This window comes from Lagopus muta, chromosome 1 (assembly GCF_023343835.1).
Source record: "Lagopus muta isolate bLagMut1 chromosome 1, bLagMut1 primary, whole genome shotgun sequence".
NCBI classification, from domain to species: domain Eukaryota; kingdom Metazoa; phylum Chordata; class Aves; order Galliformes; family Phasianidae; genus Lagopus; species Lagopus muta.
In genome coordinates, this window is record NC_064433.1 from 175,841,098 (window position 1) to 175,856,753 (window position 15,656).

The 15,656-nt window shown below is 35.5% G+C and overlaps 1 protein-coding gene across 11 annotated transcripts in view; it reads right to left on the reverse strand.

The window, feature by feature from the left end:
• The window catches only part of SGCG (sarcoglycan gamma), a 118,971-nt gene that overhangs the window by 33,947 nt on the left and 69,368 nt on the right, over nt 1-15,656 (reverse strand). For all 11 annotated transcript variants that reach the window (XM_048933711.1, XM_048933713.1, XM_048933706.1 and 8 more), the window contains 2 exons: nt 7,007-7,108; nt 3,762-3,849 (listed from right to left, as the gene is read on the reverse strand). In XM_048933711.1, the coding sequence (XP_048789668.1) occupies nt 3,762-3,849; nt 7,007-7,108 (190 nt within the window). The remainder of the gene's footprint in view (nt 1-3,761; nt 3,850-7,006; nt 7,109-15,656) is intronic.

A 15,656-nucleotide genomic window follows, 5' to 3' on the forward strand; every position in this document is an offset into this window, starting at 1 on the left:
GCAGTACAAAGATCTTCAAGAAATATTTTCTGGCTTTTATCTTAAAGATAAGAAAGAACTTATTTGGACAAAAATTAAGTTTTTAATGAAAGCCTTCTGGGAAAAGTAAAGAAGGAAAAGCTAAATGATTTTACAATGCTATTAATTAAGTCAAGTTTATAAAACTGGCTTCAGGGTTTTCCCTATAAAAACACCATCAAATTCCTCTTCCACACATCATGCTTCATTAACACTGTTTTCTTCCTATTATGTTTCTAATGAAGAAAAATACCATTGCTTGAGAATGAAATATCAAAACGCTGATAAGAAAAACAGTAATGATTTGACATTGGGGAGTAGCAGTTTACAGATGGCAATTAACACCAATGAAAACATATCTTAGGTACTGACAAACATCTGCTTCCTCAGAACGTTGTTCCTGCCTGAAAGAAGAGGGTGGAATGGCTAAGATTGATGTGATGTATCTGAAAAGACTCTCTAGGCAGAATTTTGACTGTAATTCTGTTTTCAGACTGTATAAACCATTTTGAATTTTACCATATTCACATGCTTTCACAGTGGTGCTGATTTCATGTTTTAAAGTGCGTAACAGCTTCATCACATAGTTATCTAAATCAATTCCCTCTAGTTTTAATAATTTAAACTGAACTCATGGCCTGAAGATACTGACATCACTGTTTCTTGGTGCACTATTTGATAGAGCAGATTCTCAGCTACAAAACACTAGTTTTGAACACAATTACCACCATTAGCTGTGCATTTTCATCAGTGATGAACAAAAGCCTCCATGATGCATTCCAAAAAATCTGCACCAGTGGAGGTAACCCACTTTTGCCAAAGCTGTCCACCATGTAACTGGGCTCACATCTACTGCTTGGTCTCCATAACCGTTCAACAAGCTTTGATGAATGTCAGCAGGTGACAGTTTTTCTGTATGAAGGAACTCAGTATTTGGTTGCTATTTATTTGTTTGTTTGTTTGTTTGTTTGTTTTTCTGACAGGCTGTCGAAAGTATTTGCATTCACTGAGGCTTCTGAAAGCAGTGTAATTATGGAACAAAGTCCAAAACATAGCAAAGTATGCAGCATTTATAGTCACAATGTCCAGTAATTTCTGCTAGAGGTATGCCATGCAGGCGAATTTAGGAGAATGTAAAAGTTTTCAAACCAGTGCTCTAAGGATAAAAGCTGCTCACATTTGATGTGATTCATGACAGAAACCTTGTTCGTTCTAGGATAATACATGTCTATTATTTCCATGTGAAGAGTTCCATAGAAACTCTTCAAGATTAGTTTCACATCACTCTTGCGACTTCTACTGAAGACACTATTAAAATCACATTTAATAAGCCTTTAGAATATTGAGTAGATCATCTGAATCACAATCTTCTGTAAGTTAAAAGGTATTTTTGTTATGATTTTACAAGTGATATTAGATTATATTGTCATCTTTGGAATGTTCTCAAACTTATGTATAAAACTGCTTCTCTGTGGTAACTGTTCATACTGACGAGATGAAAGGAGTATTAAGAGGCAATTTCAGTATGCAGGCAATTGTTATAGGCATTGATTCTTTAGCAAAGGCTTGTGCATATGAATTGAATTAGCTGCACAACTATTTTTCAGAATTCTTATAAGGGAACATCAACTTATATACAGACATTTTGACTGGCTATGAAGAACAGCTCAAAATATCAAGCTATTTGTAGATGGTCATTTACTCTGGTAGACTGCTGCTTGCACAAGTCACTGCTGCTTGACCACATCTTTAGATACTGAGATTTCTTTACAGTATTAACTTTTTATTGGCCATCCAACACTTTTCTATCAGTCTAAAATTAGTATTATTTAATAGTAGTAATATTTGATGTATTTACAATGGTACCAATTACCCCAGTTATAATTATTTAAGACCAGTTACTAATGAATTTGATGAATAGAATTGCTAGTAAAAAAGAGATTACTTTGACATGAATGAATTTGAAGTAATATGTAAATACATTTTCAGCACTTTCTTTAGGTATATTTTGATTTTCTCTGGTTCAGTTTGTTATTCTACTCTCTAACCTAAATATATACTGTAGCAGCTCTCAAAAGAGCAGGCCAAAGTGATGTCAGAAGTTCCCTGCTTCACTGTTGAACCTGAGATGCTTTACTAGTCAGACTTCCTTTAAGAGATTTGAAAGGTATGTATTGTAGCTTAAACTCTACTCTTTCCTACTTGTTGTCTAAGCCAAATACAGCATGTCTGGACAGCACCAACTATTGGGCATTCCCTTGGGAACAGGTTAAGAGGCAGAAGATCGTAAGTGAAAACAACATGACTTGTACATTACTGAGAATGTGGACAGAAGGATCAAGTAATACAAAGCAGAAAAACAGAATTAAACTATCAGTGAAGAAAGAAAATACTAAATAGAAATGGCACTTCCTATAAAATAAGTCACTCTGGCCAAGACTGCTTCTGTTCAGCAGAAGACGCCCCTCTAAATACCACAATGCCAGTATGAACATATTGACCCTTCCCAGCCTATTGGGTATTCAGCTTGTAAGCCTTCTTTGATTCAGGTATCTCTGGATATCTACTGAGCAACTAGTTTTAATTCTTCAGGTATTTAAGAAAGCACATATCCATTTTTTTTCCATCGTGAACTTTTTTAATGCTCTCAGAAGAAGCTTATGTGGTGACTTAGAAGGGAGAAAGAGGAAATGAAAACAGAAAGGTCTGAAATTAGTTGTTTTCTTTGCAAAGCTTTGTTTTCTAAAGGTATGATTCATACTCAGTGGCCAGCACAATAATAAAAACACCTTTCTTTTCAGTAAAATACATCATGTATGCTACATTCAGCACTGCAGCTCTCTTTGCTAATTAGAATTATACACTACAGGTGACTATTTCAGACTGCTCACTTAAGGACCTCAATTATAGTACCTATCAGTGCCTGCATTTTTTCCCTGCATTGTTTCTTAATTCTTCATGCAGAAATATCTCCATGAGAAGTGATGGATCTTCTTCCTGCCAGTGGTAAGTCATGTTTTTGGACTGAAATATGGAGGAGCGTTATCTCCATAGGGGCATCGTTCCCTAAGTGCATTGTGAGTATATTATAATATGGTAACAGAACTGACTCTGGCAGAAATCAGAGCAGCTTTTTTCACTTTTATGGAAAAGAACCTACTAATGATGGGGTCACACATTTCCCAAGTGCCTACACTCAGGTCATAATATCCACACACATATTTACAGCACAACATTTCTACCAGAAGTTACAGGTCATGCAGGTTGGACACAGCCTGTCAAAAAATTCATCAGGCTTTTGGGTTACTGTATGACAAGATTTTAATAGCAAGTTTTGCAAACTGGGCAGGGATGAAGTTGGACAAATTAGTGTGGTGTTAAATGATCTGCTCTGCAGTCAGCCCTTCCCAAAGGGCACCCTGAGAACTTCTCATCAGGCAGGTTGGGAGCTGGATCTCAGCACAGGAGAATAGCCAGTCCCATGATGTGAATCCACAAGCAGAATGGAGCAGACAAATCACCTGCATATGTTCCATATCACTGAAATTTTGACCATGTGATATGTAAAGTTTTGGTCATGAAGTCACTGTTGTTATTTATTAAGTGGTAATCAGATTATTATTCAAATATAGCCAAAACAATAATTAAAAAAAAAAAAGAGTCATGTTTAACTTTTTGTATTGTCCAAGATCCTTAGAAGTATTTATTAAAATATTTCTAAAAGTAATGATAGTAAGACTTACCCACGTTTAATCTGCCTGTGACCTCTCCATTGGAATTGCGAGCATTCACAGTCACATTGTGAGTAGACTGGAGAAGCAGTGATGAGTCCTAAAGCATGGAGAAAAAACTGTAGATTCAGCAGAATGCTTAGAAAAAGTAAGCAATTCTCAAAATACACAGTCTCATATTCATATTACAGCCATCACTGAAAGTGCTTTGCAGTTACAAAACCATCCACAAATGTTATCAAATAATTTGGACAAATATTTTTGATTATTTTAATGGTATCAGATTTAAAATAAGAAAGCAATTACAGAGAATGTTTCCAGTGGCCAAAAACTACAATACTGGGCTGATGAACATGAATGCTAACATATTATTTTTTGGAAAAAAATTGTTTGAGTATTAAATTTACTACTTTTCCATACACGATTGAGACTTCCTGTAACATCGTGAACATCAGGGACAAAGAGGGTATTAGCAAGCTGCCTGTTTGTGACTTCAAAGGGGGTCCTCATTCCCAAATGAACAGGTGAGTTTCTAACTGCTGGAATATCGTAAACCATAGAGCATCTAGGGTGGAAGAGACCTCTAAGATCATGAAGTCCAACAGCCTCTTTCACATGTACAGTGTCTGGCAGTTCTGACTCAAGCTGGCGTCTTGAAAGGTGAATCCTTGAATATCACTCCCAAGTCATGTTCCTGTTGTAATCTACTGCCTAGAGTATGAGTTAACCTGATAATTTTGTACACATTTTATGTGAAGTATTTTGCTATAAAAACTTACCCAGTAACACTGGTAAAAGCAATGCATGATTTGGGGTGCAACTTAGATATTTTTATTAAAGTGGATGTAGGAAGATAGGCTATCTCAAAACAAATTACTAAATGGGCAGGATAAATGAAATGTGCTTTATAAATTGTATCAGATAGCAGTTATAAATCATTATTGTTAGTTCATGAGTTATATCAGTCAACAAAGATCAGGTAAATATACTACGTTTAAGTACTGATGCTAAATCACCCACAGAGTTGGTCATCTCTGTTAAACTTATCCGACTGCTGTTCATTTAAAAAATGAATTACTCATTTGTGATATTGATTTTAAGTATGAATAAAGTATACTGTAGACCTGCTACTTCCACATGTTGTTGACTAATTAAAATTTAGTAACATATTTCTAACTGCATATCATTTCATCCTTTCATCCTGCTATGAATATGTATAAGCTAAAATGAAATGGTATTGCCCACAACTCTGTGTTGCCGTAATGAAGGCATAAAGTTGTAATAGGCTCCAGAGATGATGCATAGCAAGTTGATTTTCTGCAACATATTTTCTTAGCACTTTGGAGGCCTCATTAGGTGAGAAAAGCTGTTAGAAAACTGCAAAGAGAAAACACTTAAGGCAAGAGAGAAAGCTGCTATGATAGCCCAATTCTCTAACAGATGAACTTAGTAAAAGAAGCCATAACAAATAAGCAACTTTATGATAATAAATATATAGAGTGACACTCAGGAGAGCAAGCTACAGGCAATTAAGCCTCTCTGGAGGCTTATGCTCAATCGAGTTTAAATGTTTTAAAAACAAGGAAGCAAGCTAACAAGCAAGCAAACAAACAAAATCCTGATGAACGATCAGTTCATAGGGGGCAGAGACATCCAGTAGCCTCCAGGCTATAATTAATACATGCTACTAATGATCACAATGGGTCATTAGACAGCTAAGCATAGATGCTGCCACACCTCTTGCTTTCTATATTGTACTAAATCTACTAAAAGATGGAAGGAATATTAAAAGAGCACAAAGGACATCTGAACATTGCACAACTATTTTTCTGGGCAGAGGAAATAAAGTACTAGCTATGTTGGTTTTAAAAAGTTATGTGTCTTATTGGATAAACAACCTCCGGGGAAATTCATGTAAGCGCATAAGCAGTGTTCCCACTGCTTCTGAGACAGAAGAGAACACAGTATAAGAAAGAAAGTGAAAATACAGATTTAGTGATAGGATCTCTATGCCTAAATGAACTGTTCTTCCTACTGGAAATATTTATTGCAGAAAGAGAGAAAAAAGAAGGCTAAATAGACATAAAGTACATTGGTACCGCTGGAATTTCAGTCATGGAGCATTTCAACCAACTCATTCTAAATTCAGCATTAACCATGTTATCTGATAAATTCATTTAATTTTTCTCTTGCTATAGTGATTCCCCTTAGTTTCAGAAGTCTCATACCTGAATGAGACTCATACTATTTCTTTCAATGACCTGATGAGGATGGTTATGTGTCTGATGGAATAAGAGAATCAAATTTGGCTTTTACTCTCATTGAGGAAGACTTTATTCTGTGAAATATCCCACTGGTTGATTATATTGCTCATAACTGTTTGGTGAGTTTGGATGACAGAACATATTTCCAAAAAGTATTTCTTTTTGTTGTCAAGAAACCAATATTGCTCTCTCAGAATACCAATATACCTGTGTAAGTTTCAGTATTCATGTAAATAACTCAAAATTAATTCAGGTTCTTTCTTCTTAATCAAAATTAATTACTCCAATTGAAATCTGCCATACTACACTCAGTGTTTTAAAGTCAATCTGCTTAATAAATGCCTTCTTCGACCAAGTATGCTATTCATATTTTCCCCCAATAATAATACATTTTTCAGTCTATGTAAACAAAATGAAATCTTTCAGTTTAGTCATGTAAATTTTATAAATGTACTTATTTGAAGTGTCATACTTCTAATACTGCTGTGCAAGAATTGGCAAAAATTGAGTTTAGTAGAGAAATAATAGTTTTTCCTACGAGATCTTCTGATTTTATAGATATTTAAAGAGTTTTATGAGCTTTTAATGAATGAGCAAACAAAACATGCAGTTTCATGGAGTAGCATGTGTGAAAAATAGTCTCAGTAAAAATAATAAACTTCCTATGCACTTCTAAAATTTTAGCATCACTTTTGTGCATTGACCTTCCTAATTCATTACTGACCACTTTTTAAGCATGTACCCCCAATGATCATGCTTGTAAAATATTTATCGTATTCTTGTATCGCACATTCAATCCAATGTTCATATATTTCTAAAAGACTCTTATAAGCACGGAAAAATGTGTGTATATAGTATGTATTTCAGAAAATGTATATATATTTTTTTAGACATTATTTTTTCCCTGACAGGTACCTAGACTTAGCATAAATCCAACTGTTCATTACTGCATTAATTTTATTCCAGCACTATATAGAACAATTTTTTGCTTACCACTCGAGAATGGATTTCTTTGGCATAAAGTGGGAATAAGAATTCAGATTCCCCTTCCAGACGAAGGCCTTCTTTTGTAACACGTAGATGTCCCATTCCTGTCTGAGGAGTAGAAGGAACAATTATATGCATTTTAATATTGTTGCTCTATTTATTCATTTCTTTTCTTTTCATAAACTGAACATTTCCAGAGCTCCCTGCCTCAAACCTATAGGTAAAAATACAACTCACTTAAAAAGGTGAGAATTTCTCATTTATTCCTGGCGCATTTTTCTTTAATGAATTCTAGCTTTCAAGAAACAGTGAAGTAGATATTTTTAAGGAAAAATACAATATTACAGTCATTATCTCAAAAGGAAGTGCTCTTGTACTGCCTGAGCTGAAATATCTTTTGTATCTTCCTTCTAAACATATTGTGAACAATGAAGTTTTACACAAAAAAGCTCAAAACCAAATTGTATGGTCAGTCCTAACTCATCATCTATCAATGGTATACTTCACACAGGATGCAATACTTTTAAGCCTATTGAAAAGACAAAGGGAGGTTTTTATTTGCAACTATTTTCGATAACGACTTTTTTTTTTTAATTCATTTTTCTTTCTCGGATCTGTTTTTCCTCCTCTGACTGTAGGCTAAGGCTCCACCTCTCACACTATTACATTTCTTCCTGTTGCTTGCGAGTTCTTGTACCTTCCTCTTTCTCACCTAATCCCTCCCTCTCAATTTTAGCCCAGTTCCACTTTCTGCCCTTTTCAACCAATTTAAAACTTTTCTCTTTTCTCCACCATTACCACAGAATTGATAACGTGAAAAATGAAGACTTCCACATATCCCAAGGTATTTAGCTAATTTATAAAGGATTTGCCCCCTGCCCCACCAATATAAAAACTGGGAAAAATGTGGACAAAAAGTACTTCAGCCTTTACAACTCAGCCACACATAACACTATTCCAAGTACAAATGGCCTAAATATACAAGAAGATGGTGGGAGAGCTAGATTAAAACAAAAAATCCCAAAACAATTTCCATTCGAAAACATTTTTCTATTCCAAATATTTTATTTTATTTTATCCATTCCAAATACTTTTTAGTATTTTAGTATTAGTAAGGAGAGATAAGGCAATATATGATAGGCCACTTATGATATATCAGTGACCTATTAGACAATTAATTAAAAAATACTGTTTTTCATCACAAAAAAAGGCTTTAGAAGACTGTGGTTATTTTCTAGTTTTGCATGTTCTCACTGATGAAATTAATTATTTCATATGCAAAACGTTAAGTAACATAACTAACCATCATTTGGTGAAAAATATTTTGTAATTATTCCTTTATAGGCTTGAAGAGAGATGAACAGAAACAAGCATGGCTCAAACTTTGTAAGGTATGAAATGTTTGTGTTAGTAGTACATTCCACAGAAGAATACAATTGAGATTCCTATTCAGCATGGATTTATTTAAAGAAAGAGGCTTTTAAAATAGCTATTTATGGAATCTGTTATTTAGTTTCAAGTATTTTACTGCTTTGAAATACACGATGTACTGACTTTTCTCAATGGCACTAGATTCAATTTCTAAATTCTAGCCATTGCAGAGCTTTTAAAGAGTAGCTAGTATAAACTAACAGATCTCATGAGACAAAACTGAAATAATATCTATGATGAGCCACCTATGGCTTTTGTAATCAATTCCTAGGCACCACTGAGTGATATAGGGATATGTTTTTCCGACTTGTAATGCAGAACAGAGATAATTTCAACACTATAAAACACAGAGGTATTAAGACAAACAATTTTGAAAAATGTGATAAGAACATATTAGAATTTTTAAAAGAAATAACATTAACAAAAGCCTTTAATTTAATGAACTAAAGGTAGGATCTGATTATCTGCTCTCATCTCACGCCTTTTCACATTAGGTGAAAGGAGATTATAATAAACTTCATAAGGTTTAAACACTGTTGCTTATTTTTCCTGAAATATGAAGAACTAAATATGCAATATTAACACAGAATCATAGTATGATAGAATGGCTTGAGTTGGAAGGGACCTCAAAGATCATCTAATTCCAAACCCCTGCAGTGGGAAGGACTGCCAACCACTAGGTCAGACTGTCCAGGAACCCATCAAGCCTGCCTGCCCATGGATGGGGCAGCCACAGCTTCTCTAGGCAGCCTGTGCCTATGCCTCACCACACTGAGTAACAAATTTCTTCAAAAACAGCAAACATTTTCTAATGGCTTTAAATTTTGCTGTAATTATTATTCTAAAAATGCTATATTGGCAAAATAATGCATTTGACATAAAAAATTATATACCATGTGGCAAAATATAACATTTTAACTTACATTCAAGCTCTTTTGTTTTTCATTCCGTCACATCACTCAGGATTACTTTGTTTAGGTACTTTATATAAGTCCTCAAGTATGTCTCTTTTTCACCAGATATTCTACTGAACCGTTGTCACAATACTCATGTTCTGAAATATTTGAGTAAGAGCCTCATCACCCATTCTCATCAATTGACCATGGGAAAATTCTATTATTCCCCACTGATAACAAACAAATTGGAGTTACACAGAATGACAAGAGAGGGATTTAGGATGAACAGCCACCCTAATGCACTGATATCCAATGATTAGTTCCATAAAAAGAAAGAATATAATAGCAACACATCATGTTATTTCAACAACCATTCTGCTTCTCACGTGACGACTTAAGATAAGTCAGTTATTATTTACTGAGTATTGAGACTTCCTTGGTGATAAATAATCTTGCTGGTTTTGATTTCAAAGATTTGATCATGTTCTTATTCAAGTCCTTGAATGAAAATATTTCTATTGACCTGAGGAAAGAGTCCGAAGGTAAGTTAGATGCAGACTTTAATGCAGTTATATCATATGAGAGAGAAAAAAAGAGAATGTTTCATTAAACACAGCAGATGTATGGCAAGCCTGGACTTCTGTTATCCTGATGGTGGTGACTGTCAATACCTGAGTGTGCCAGTCCTGATCTCTAATACACCACTGTGCATATCCTCCTCAGACTCCTATGTTGTTTATTTACCCAAAGCTCTCAGCAAAGCACGTACTAAGCTATATAGGAGAATAAAATGGTATCTCTCTGTAGACACTGAGCAGATTTTGCAGTTGCTGCAAGCTTACTGATATGGGAACTGCTAGCAGCTATTAAAACCTTATACAGTAAAGACGCAGTTCAGCATTAATGTTTGCAATGGTGGAATCAGTTATTCATTTCAAAACTGGCAGATACTAACTGAAGTAACAGGATGCCTTCCAGCGCAGTAGAAAACTTTTTTATTGCTTGGAAATGCTCCTGAGTATGTAAAGACTTGTAGAAAGAGAGACAAGTGATTCTATAATAAATGCAAGCTCTGAGAGTATTCAAGCCCCATAAAAGCTCCAAAGAGACCAAAAGTCTCTTTGATTCAGAATCTTGGTCTAGGATATTTGACTGCTATTCAATCAATTACCTCCATAGAGGTACTCCAAGCTGTCTAAAGTAAGTAGCGACCACTACTAACATCTTAGCTAAGGCCATTACACTATGGAGCATTTGCATGGGAAGACCATCTTGGATGGACTGTCATTCTCTTAGACTCTGGAACATGACCAATGTGAAATATTTTTCATTTGAAATCATAGGGAAGCACCTGTGTGCTCCACAAGGCCAATAGAGATGTCCAGTATGTCCACAAGATGTGGAAAAGTCCTTCCATTTCTTCCAAAGGATAGTAAAGGATTGAGTCCCTCAAGACCAAAAAGATCCAAAAGACTCCTGATGGGCCCGGTGTTATGTCCCTCTTCTGCCAACAGATGTCTGCCTTTACGAAAGTGCAGAAATGACTTAATAAGGTAAATTTGGCTGGATTGGTATGGCTGGCAGAAAAAGGACTGTCTTCTGAAAGCATGATGCAGTCACCTTCTCTCACTGAGTTGCTGTCATGGTAGAACCTGTTGCTCTAGCTGATGGTCACTGGTGGGTAAGGAAAGAGCAACTGATGTCCTCTACTTGGAGTTGTGCAAAGTATTTGATGCTGTCCCACATGACATCCTTATCTCTAAAATGATGAGACATGCATTTGACAGATGTATAACTTGATGAGTAAGGAATTGCAGAATGGTTGCACTCAAAGGTCTGTGGTCAATAGCTTGATGTCCGGGGAGAGATCAATTATGTGTGGTGTTCCCCATGAGTTGGGTGTTGGGACCAACCCTATTTGCATCTTCCTTAGTGACATGGACTGTGGAATTGAGTGCACCCATTTTCCACATTGAGTGGAATTGACTGAAAGCAAATCTGCAAATAATACCAAGCTGTGTATCCAGTACTCAGCATACTGGAGGGGGAGGATGCCAATCAGAGGGAACTTGACAGGTTCAAGAGGTTCAACGCCTATGTGAACCTCATGTAGCCTAGTGTGCAAGGGTATATGGGTCAGGGCAATCCTAATACATGAATACAGGCTGGAAGATGAGTGGATAAAGAGCAGTCCAGTGGAGAAGGGCTTGGAGGTACTGGTGGAGCAAAAGCTTGACATGAAGCAGCATTGTGCCCTTGCAGCTAGAAAGTCAGAGCTGCATCAAAAGAAGCATTACTAGCAAGGCGAGGGAGGTAATTCTCCCATATCTGCTCTGGTTTTGTGAAGACCCACCTGCAGGACTGCATCCACATCTGGGGCTTGAAGGATAATAAAGAAATCGATGTGTTAGAGTGTGTCCAGAGGAGGGTCACAAAGATGATCAAGAGTACTGCAGCACTTCTCCTATGAAGAAAGGTGGAGAAACTTGGATTTGTTTAGCTTAGAGAGAGAAGTCTTTGGGGTGACATTTATACCCAGCTTTCAATACTGAAGGGGGCTAGAGGAAGTATGGGGAGAGACTCTATCAAGGAGTGTAGTACCAGTAGAAAGGTAATGGTTTTAAACTAAAGGAGGGTAAATTCAGATTAGACATCAGGAAGGAATTCTTCACTATGAGGATGGTGAGACACTGGAACAGGCTGCCTGGAGAAGCTGTGGATGTTCCATCCCTGGAGGTGTTCAAAGTCAGGCTTTGGATAACCTGATCTAGTAGATGTCCCTGCATATTGCTGGGGGTTGGATCTTTAAGGTTCCTTTCAACCCAAAGCATTTTATGATTCTATGACCAAGAAAGTCACTTGTAAAGAGATGCATGTAACTTTGGGAGTATCAAAAGTAGAAACAAGCAACTGTAACTGCAGGGCTCTTGCACTCATAATGACTTGCTCAGCTGAGAATCATGCAGACTATTGCTTAAAGATTCAGAAGAGAATCAAATGTACATTCAGGATTTATTTTCCAAGCCAATGTAATAATATAGAAATCTCCTATTGTAGGCACGCAGCCTTTAGAAATGAGATGAGGGATAAGGAACTTTCGTTCAGTTTATCGTGTTTCTAGACATCTAAATTCAATCAGTAACTTTAACCTGCATTTTCCTTCCAACATACAAACTGATATACGTGTACTCACTATATTGGAATAACCACTACTCTAATTGTATATCAACACAGCTTCTGCACCTTCTCAGTCTGTTACTCTCACACTCTTCTAAGTAAAGGAAAATAAACTTGTGGTCTATCTATCAGTTAAGAGATGTACAAAAAAAAAAAAAAAAGAAAAAAAGAAAAAAAAAAAAAGCATGTTTTCCAATTTTGGGAAAAAATTGAATAATGGAAAGAAAAGCACATCCACATTTTAGGATGGGTGAAACAGTAAAATCTTTAAATCAAACATTTGTTTTAACATACACTCATCTCAAATTTAAGTATTTCCTGTCTCAGGATTCAGTTTAGCTTCCTGAGTATTCCACATTTTCTGAACAAAAAGTCCACACATACTTTAGTTGCCAATAATAATATTCACTCCAGAGTAGATTGGATGCAGTATTTCCATGCAGGTAAATACTTTTTCTTACTTACTGAATATTGTATGTTTAGGTCAACCCAGGGAAAGACCTTGGCAAGTTCAAACTGAAACACCGTTTGTTGTGCCCCAAAGGTAGCTCAATTAATGGCTTTATAGATCCAGCTTTCACTGCAGTATTTCTTGCAGCTATTACTATTTAGAGAACTTGCTTTGCAAACAAGAGTGCACTGTTTCATTGAGATAATAGGGCTGTGGGTAGAGATTGTTAAAGAGCAATCAGCAAAAACAGGATTGGTAATGAATCTGATGAAACTCTGTTTGACTTACAATATCTATTTTCGTGCTAAGTACGTGCTTGGTATAATAACATTACTGATGCCTCATCTCATTTTCTTTTGCAAGGACTCTGTTTCCTGAGCTCAGATGGAAAAGGTTATCCAACTTTTGTTCTCAGACAATAATGGAACCTTTTCTGTCAAGAATATTGGTCAAATCAGAGCAGTTAGCAACAGCAAGCATTCCTGGTACAGAAGTTAATCCCACCTGAACCACAAAGAGTTGGATAAAGCTTGAAACACAACTTTCAGATGTGCTTAGAATAAGAGCTGGTAATATTCCACAATCTAGAAAAGTAGATGGCCATTCAGAGCTCAAGAATTTTGTGAGGAAATGGCTATGGAAGATGCCGGAAACATTTTTTTACCTTTGATGAGATTCCTTTATAAAATACAGTTAATATTTATGATGCAGAGTTTCAAGGTACTTTCAGGTAATTTTCTGTTGTGACATACAGAACAGCAGTCCTTCTGAAATCAACATTTTAACTATAACAAGTACTGCTCAAGAGGAAAAAAACAGCTTCTCAAAACAGTTTCAGGTCCAGCTTCATTTTCTTTTTTAGCAAGGACCAAGCTCTTTCTCTACTTCAGATAGATAGTTCAAAGCTGGATAATTGCCAATAAAAATCCCATTACCTTTGGCATTATATTCTCTGTGACTGGTTTAGTCAACTTTAGAAATACATGCTGCTGTTATGCATATTTATTCAGGAATGGAGTTTGTTATAAATCGTCTAATTAATCTGTAATTGTAACATTTACAATCATGCAGCTTAGCCAAAGAAAAGGAATTAGATTTCTCCTATTCGTAAAGCTTGTCTAAAGGATTTTTTTTTTCTGAATAATACATTTCTTGAGTATCTCTGGTGAATAAGGGATATTTGCATGGTGTATGTGATTACAGAGACTCTGGATTTATTCAATAATGTAATCCTATCATCTGTACTAGGGAACAAATCATCTTTGGGTCTCAGCACCTTCTGTAAGTACACAGTGTCAGACATCTCCAGCCTGACAGAATTTGCTGTCTAAATAGTCAGGATGAGAAAAATGTGAGATGAGAAAAGGACAAAGACACATCTTTCAAGAAGCCCTGCTGAAGAAGTCTGTGTGAAATGAATGAATTACATATTTTCTCATGCTTTGTCTTCCAGCTATACTGAAGATTTTAAAATTATATACTCATATTAAATGGTAATGACTGCAATTATAAATAATTAATCTCTAATAACAACCCAACCCATATAGGTATTTTTGATATAAAAATAAAATCACCTTCTATAATGGTTCTCCAATGACATTATTGATAAGAAAATTGCTGTCATTCCTACAGAGCACAACGGGAATCTACTTCTTTTTCAATTTTCCATACAGTGCATCATAGTAAATCCTGGTGTGGAACTGACAATAATACTTCCTTTACCATAGTGGCATTAATACAGCTAAATGCTATGAATTAATAACACGATAGCTTAATATGTATATTGTATACATTAATTATACCATACGTCTAACAAATAATAGTAATGACGAAGAAATTAAGAATGAAGTTGAAAATGATGAGAGCTTTTTGCAATTCTCTTTTAGTTATATTTAGATTTTTTTTCCACAAGTGGTAGAAATCCTTGCCCTACTCTGTAGCTATGATCTGATCACACATTTTCAAAGATATGGCACCTTTTTTTTTTTTCAATTTTGGATAGAGATGAATTAAGAAAATTTTGAAAAGCACATGAATGTTTTGTACTTGTGAAGCCAACGTTTTAAAACAGAAAGTAAAGGGAAAGTTTCATGACATATTTCCCAACACAGTTAATGAGAACTTTGTTTACATCCTAACTCTATATTAGTTAAATTATATTTATACATTATTGAATACATTTTCCCTACAACCACATATATAAAGAAATAAATATTTAGAAAAGTGTAGTAAACAGGCACATGTGAGGCTATTTTAAGAGTGGAGAAATATGAATTCTCAGAATCATTTTGTTTGAGCAGGCAATGAAGGACAGACCAGCTTTTCAACTGGAAGAAATTTTAAAAGCTATAGACAAAGTATTTTCTTTCAAATATATGAGAACATTGCAAGATGTACACAGCTTATGTACAGAGATGTTATCTGTACTGAAATGTGGAGGACAACTAATTAGACTTTGAAAAAATGGATGAAATGGGTAATGTAAATGTTAGTTAATTAATGAAGAACAAGGTGTGAAGATCTCGTGCTGAACTTCGAAAAGCCAAGAACATAAAGGTTTTTCATTTATTTCTGTGGACATGACAGGTAGATTTCTTAAAGCAAGCAAACAAGCAATTGGAAAGCTTGAGTGGAACAAACTGGAGGAGTGGTGGATTTGGGAATTTGTAAAAACAGTAGTAAGGCTACTAGTAAAATCTTA